The 6,927-nt window shown below is 40.1% G+C and overlaps 2 protein-coding genes and 1 non-coding gene across 3 annotated transcripts in view; 1 reads left to right on the top strand and 2 right to left on the bottom strand.

The window, feature by feature from the left end:
• AP1G1 (adaptor-related protein complex 1, gamma 1 subunit) overlaps positions 1 to 6,927 on the top strand; it is a 103,584-nt gene that overhangs the window by 9,739 nt on the left and 86,918 nt on the right. The gene's annotated exons all lie outside the window — the stretch shown is intronic.
• On the bottom strand, positions 132 to 601 carry LOC104996629 (40S ribosomal protein S15a). Its single transcript, XM_010850919.1, has one exon. The coding sequence runs from the start codon at positions 574 to 576 to the stop codon at positions 184 to 186; it is 393 nt and encodes a 130-aa protein (XP_010849221.1). The 5' UTR covers positions 577 to 601; the 3' UTR covers positions 132 to 183.
• On the bottom strand, positions 4,449 to 4,521 carry TRNAG-CCC. Its single transcript has one exon. It is a non-coding gene; the product is annotated as a tRNA-Gly (tRNA).

The raw sequence follows: 6,927 nt of genomic DNA, 5'->3' as shown, positions 1-6,927 counted from the left end.
TTCCCCATCCTGCTGCCCTCACCTGTGTCATCTCCTGCCCCTTATTTCTCATCCCTTCCTCCTGAAAGGTCAATATGGTTAGGGAAACTGAATCTGGAATGGACTACAAATAGTGCTAGAATATATTTCTTTTTTTTTTTTTTTTTTGTCCTCTGAGGCATTTTATTTGTATGTGTTACATCCCTAGAAAAAGAATCCAAGAATTTTCCCTCCTGTATGTTTTCGTCTTGCTTCTTCATGGTCCATGATGCCAGCTGAGGTTGTCAGTACAATGAAACCAAACTGACGGGATGGGAGCAGGTTATTCTGCCATTTTTCTAGATCTTTGAGTTGCACATCAAATCTAGGGCTGATCACTCCACACTTATTTAGCCTGCCTGTGAGGTTCACAACAATTTTCCCAGCCCTGTGATCATCAATGATTTCAAATTCGCCAATGTAACCATGCTTCATCATCACTGTTAGAAACCTGACGATGACTTTGGAGCACGGCCTAATAAGGACCTGGCGTTTGCCTCTCTTTTCGGCATTGTTGATACTCTTGAGAGCATCGGCCAGGACATTCATGCGCACCATTCTGGCGGCTCGGAAAGATGCCGGAAAGAGCCCTAACACTCTTTTTGGAGGCAAAAGGAATTTAATTTAAATCTCAAACACTACACTTGTAATTTTACCTATAAATACTTCAGTTTATATCTATAACATATACCTTTTACTTTCATAATATGAAACAATGTTATTATGATGCCCAATATAATGAAAAATAATTCCTTATTATCATAATACTCACTATCTCAAAAATGCATTTTTACAGTTATTTTGTTGAAATCAAGATCTCAAGAGACCCACACATTGTATTTGGTTTATATGTCTCTCTCTTTTTTTCTTTTTTTGCCACACCAGGAGGCATGCAGGATCTTAGTTTCCCAACCAGGGATCAAACCCATGTACCTTGCAGGGGAAGCGTGGAGCCCTAACCAGTGGATCACCAGACAATTCCTGGTTTTGGTTTGTCTTTTAATTCTATTCATCTCTAACACTTTCTTCTCCTCACGTCTTCCTTTTTTTTCTTGCCACTTATTTGTTGGAGAAAGAAACCTCTAATTTTATTAAACTGAATCATCTTTCACAAGTAGCATCTTCAGACTCAAAGATAACAGATTTTCCAATTCTTGTATGAGGCCATAGGAGATAGAAGATGTAAAACCCATCATTGCTTCTAAGGCTAATTTCCCCAAGGCATAAAACAAAACAAACAAACATACACCCTTCACCTCAAGTAAGAAGGAACCTTGACGGTGTAACTTAAGTTAATTTTAGGAACTATTTATTGGAGGCTTACTATGAACAAAATATGCACTTGGAACTCAAAACTAATTGCTTCCTAGTCATGTTTTTTCTTGCAGAATGACTCCTATAAGAAGAAATGATTTGCTTCCTTCACTGGTTCTTGTGAAATAGAGGGAATGCTGGTAGAAGTTGAAATTGCTTAATATGCATGCTGCTACTGCTAAGCCGCTTCAGTCGTGTCCGACTCTGTGCAACCCCATAGACAGCAGCCCACCAGGCTCCCCCGTCCCTGGGATTCTCCAGGCAAGAACACTGGAGTGGGTTGCCATTTCCTTCTCCAATGCATGAAAGTGAAGAGTGAAAGTGAAGTCACTCAGTCATGTCCGACTCTTAGCGACCCCATGGACTGCAGCCTACCAGGCTCCTCCGTCCATGAGATTTTCCAGGCAAGAGTACTGGAGTGGGTCACCATTGCCTTCTCTGTAATATGCATGAAGATATTTCAATTATTAAGACTATTCTGGGCTTCCTTGGTGGCTCAGGGGTAAAATAATCCACCTGCCAATGCAGGAGACATGGTTCAATCCATGATCTGTGAAGATCCCACATGCCATGGAACAGCTAAGCTTGGGCGCCATAACTGTTGAGCTTGTGCTCCAGAGCTTGGGAGCCTCAACTGCTGAGCCCACATGTCACAGTTACTGAAGCCTGCACACCAGAGAAGCCATCACAGTGAGAATCCTGAGCACCACATCTAGAGGGTCGCTCCCACTCGCCCCCCAACTAGAGAAAATCCTTCGCAGCAACGAACACCCAGGACAGCCAAACAATAAATTAATTAAAAACAAAATAAAACTTTTCCTCCATTGGTGAGAGAAGTTTATTAGTGGTTTACCAGAAGTACAGTGCATTCCTTTCTAGAAGCTAACAGCTTTCAAAGTGGATGTGAATCTCAAAGAAATATTTAACACAAAAAAAATGCTTTAAAACTCCTACCAAAAAGAAAAATACTACCACACTAGATTATTCTGGCACATGTTTTGAAAAATTGTGCCTGTTTAGAGAGAACTTAAAGAACATAGCCAAACAAATGTAACCACAACTACCATTCGCATGATGGGGGAATTGTCCGGTTTTCCAGCCATATTATATGCTGCACTCTCAAAAGTGATTACAGCTTACTGTCTTTGAGGCTGGGGTTTCTTTCTGGGGAGCTGTATTGTTGTGACTTTTAATTACTTTTAGAAATGAACAAGTGCAGACTTAATGCTCAAACTTCTTCTAAGTCAGAATCTTTCTTAGTCCTGAATTGACTGACTGGGAATCAGAGCTCCTGGGCACAGATTTTAATACGGCCACCTGTGTGTAGGTCTGAAGTTTTCTCCTTTATGATCCCTTCCATCTCTTGAACTTTATGGTTCTCTGCCTCTCCTTGGGCTAAGGCACCTCATCCTAGCCCTTCTTCAAGTCCTGGTTCATCCTCTGGTGTGTGTGAGTGGCTTAGCAGAGGAGTTTGGTGTTTCCTGAACTGGGTACCAGGAACTGGCTGCCCCAGTTACTGTAGATGTCCCAACACTTCGTGGACTGCTCAAACTAATTTTAAAGCATCTCGTAGGACTGACTGATTTTAGAGGAACAAGGATGGTGCTATACACTTAAAGGAAAACCAAACTATTTTATTGTGAATTCTTCCAGGCAAATGATGGTGCCCATATTAAGGAAATAAAATTACTGGAGCAGGAAACAATGAGTCAGAAGCCCTGCTCTATTTCTGGATGGTACGTCCTTCTCTGGTGGTCTCAGTTTTTTTTTCTTCCAGTTTTACTGAGATATAATTACACAGCACTGTATAAGAATAAGGCATATAGCATAATGATTTGACTTACATACATTATGAAGTGATTATCTTAATAAGTTTAGTGAACATTGATCATCTCATATAGGTATAAAATTAAATTGTTTTTCTTGTGATGGGAATTCTTAGGGTTTATTGTCTTAGCCACTTTCATTATCATGTTAGGAGGTCAGAGTTGGCTGTTGGAATATTAATTTTTACATCATTTCTGGTTTCTATCATAACTGTAGGATTGACTCCTAAAACCTTTTCTCAGGATAGCAGAAACTGTGATTAGGGACCACCCTTAAAAGAATTGTAAAGGGGAACACATGTATACCTGTGGTGGATTCATTTTGATATTTGGCAAAACTAATACAATTATGTAAAGTTTAAAAATAAAAAAAAATTAAAAAAAAAGAATTGTAAAGAAATACTTTTTGTGCAAACATTACATAAACATCAGAGGGACTAATTTTACTCCACTTTCAGGCTTATTTATAGATTTCGTGACTCAAACGATAGCAAAACAGACCAGTAGAGCTGCTTCTTTGACTCATGTCAGTGTATCTTCTCTGGGATTGCCTCCCCCTTCACTCTCCTTTCTAGGCTGAGGTCTCTGGCAAGTGCAGGAGCAGAAAGAGTTCCTTATGAAAGACTGACCACGTTTCTGTAGAGAGGGCTTTCCCCATGCGCTGCAAGGTCATGTGGTTTCAGCTGCTGATACTGAATCAAATCCTGCTGATACTTGAAAATCTTGCTGCATCTAAGCCCAAGAGAATGGGTCCCCTTCTAGTCCCATGGATTCTATCAGACATGCCATGTCTTCCACAAGCTATCTTTTCACTGCTCAATCTCCTAGTGACCTCTCATATTTCTGCTTCTTTTAAAACTAGGATTTATCTGCTGATTAGTAATATCACTGATATTTTTCTGGATTAAAAAAAAAAAAACCTGTTTCCCTCAATGAGATTGTAATTATCTGCAGGGTAGAGACTGTCTCTTTGCAATGTCTATTACAGATTCTATGCATCCAGGTCAGTGTGTTGTAGTGGAAAGACTCAGGAAGTACATTCATTGAATGGTTACTGTATGGACTGAAAGATATATCCAAGGTTGGAAGATCTAGATTTGAATCTGATCTCTGCTGCATGAAGGTGTGACAAATCATTTAACTTTCATGAGTTTCTGTTTCCTTATATCTAAAATAGGGATGATCATATTTATCCTAAAGGCAGCTAGTATCTATTGCGCCCTTTTTTTTTTTTAATTTTATTTATTTATTTGGCTGCTCTGGGTCTTAGTTGTAGCATGTGGGATCTAGCTCCCTGACCAGGGATCGAACCTGGGCCCCCTGCACTGGGAGTTCAGAGTCTTAGCCACTGGACCACCAGGGAAGTCCCCTATTGCGCCCTTATATCTACTGGCACTTTGTGCCAGTTGCTGTTTCTAAGTACTTTAAATGTATCTGCTCATTTGATGATCACACCAGCCTTAAGATGCTGATGCTATTTTTTTGGGGGGGTGTGTGTGGAGCCCCTTGGCACACAGGATCTTAGTTCCCCTACCAGGGATGGAACTCACATGCCCTGCAGTGGAAGTGTAAAGTCTTAACCACTGGACCGCCAGTTAAGTCCCAAGATATTGATGCTACTATTAATTCCATTTTACAGATGGATACACTGAGGTTCAGAAATGCTCAGAGATGTTAGGTAACTTGTTGCAGGCCACACAATAAAGAGAGGAAGAGCAAATTTAAATCCAGGCAGTCTATTACCAGAAAACAACCTTTTTTTTTTAAACACTTTTAAAAATAATATTTTAAATTTATTTTTATTGGGTGTGCTGAGTCTTCATTGCTGTGCAGGCTTTTCTCTAGTTGCGGCATGTGGGGGCTACTTTCAGGATGTCGTGCTCCGGCTTCTCATTGTGGTGGCTCCTCTTGTTGTAAAGCACAGGCTCCAGGGTGCAAGCTTCAGTAACTGAAGCTTCCAGGCTCTAGAGCAAAAGCTCAGTTGTGGCACAGGAGCTCTGTTGCTCCACAACATGTGGGATCTTCCCAGCTCAGGGATCAGATCCGAATCTCCTGCACTGGCGGGCGGATTCTTTACCACTGAGCCACTAGAGAAGCCTGAAAACAACACTTTTAACTACTATGTTATTGTGTTTGCGTAATTTACCAGCTCATGGTGGGTGAGGAGCAAATGAATCCATATATATGAAAATATTTTTGTAAACTGTAAGACAACACCCAGGGGCTTCCCTGGTGGCTTAGTGGTAAAGAATCCTTCTGCCAATGCAGGGTACATGAGTTCCATCCCTGATCCAGGAATATCCCACATGCTGTGGAGCCCAAGAGTCCGTGCTCAGCAACAAGAGAAGCCAGTGCAATGAGAAGCCCGCACACTGCAACTACAGTATAGCCCCTACCAGCTACAAGCAGAAAAAACCTGAGTGCAGCAATGAAGACCTAGTGCAGCCAAAGATAAATTAATTAATTAAAAATTTAAAAAATTGTTAAAAAAAAAAGATCTCCCATCCAACTGTTACCTATTCCTAGAAGTTTATTGAATCTTTTCCGGCTATGGCTGTTTTAAAAACAAAAATCTCCTTTAGTATTTGGCTCCATAACACTGCATTATCTTATAAGACTTTTTCCCCTCAAAATGTGAAAGTCTTTTTTCCCAACTAAAAACACAATATGCTTTTGAAAAAAAATATAATAAAGATAATAAAAGTCCTCTATAATCCCACCATCCAAGATAATCATTTTTACATTTTAGTTTTATTCTTCAACTTCTCTGCATATACACACTTTTTGGCTTCCCTGGTGACTCAGATGGTAAAGAATCTGTCTGCAACGTGGGAGTCCTGGGTTCAACCCCTGGGTCACAAAGATCCCCCCGAGAAGGAAATGGCAACTCACTCCAGTAGTCTTGTCTGGACAGAGGAGCCTGGTGGGCTACAATCTATGGAGTTGAAAAGAGTTGGACAGGACTAAGTGACTAACATTTTCACTTTTTTCACTTCATACTTTTTACAAGCTCATTTTATAATACCATTTTGCAATGTTTTTGAAAACCTGCCATACCATGCTCATAAAGATAGTTGGAGCTCCAGTTTTGTCAGTGGCATGATATTCCACTTTATTGATTTGCTGTAATTTATTTATCTGAAATTTGAGATTATGTTTGAATAGGTGGGGAATAAGTCTTCCCAATCTTTAATAGCTAGCCGCAGAGATCAAAGATCTCAGGAAAATAATCGTGCTTTATGTTAGGTCAATTGCTTTAAATTTTCAGTTGCATTAGGGGAGGAGTTTGGTAATTATAAAGATCAATATAAGTAAAAAAATGTACATGAAGGGGGTTTACATTTTATAATGTCTGTCATTTTCTCTTTGTTCTACCACTTGGCATGGTAGAATAGAAGCTCCTTCCTGTTTCTTAAGAAGCTAGTTTAACTTTCCTTTTGTGGTTTACAATGGGAAACACTTAAATTCAATTTCTAAGCAAATTTTTGTGACTTGCAAACAGAATGTTTTAGGTAACTGTTTTGCAACCTGCAAACTCCTTACTTTCATGGGCACTCCATATTGTACTTTAGCATGTGTTCATGCAGTGAAACAGTGAAATCTACGTTATGGCAAGATTATGGTGTTCTAGTTTTACACTTTGCTTCCACCCCTGCGGCCCAGTGGTAAAAGAATCTGCCTGCAACGTAGGAGACTCCAGTTCGATCCCTGGGTGGAGAAGATCCCCTAGAGTAGGAAATGGCTACCCACTCCAGTATTCTTGCTTGGA

This window comes from Bison bison, unplaced genomic scaffold (genome assembly GCF_000754665.1).
Source record: "Bison bison bison isolate TAMUID 2011002044 unplaced genomic scaffold, Bison_UMD1.0 scf7180017864297, whole genome shotgun sequence".
Classification (NCBI taxonomy): Eukaryota; Metazoa; Chordata; class Mammalia; order Artiodactyla; family Bovidae; genus Bison; species Bison bison.
This window is presented reverse-complemented; position numbering and strand designations above follow the sequence as displayed.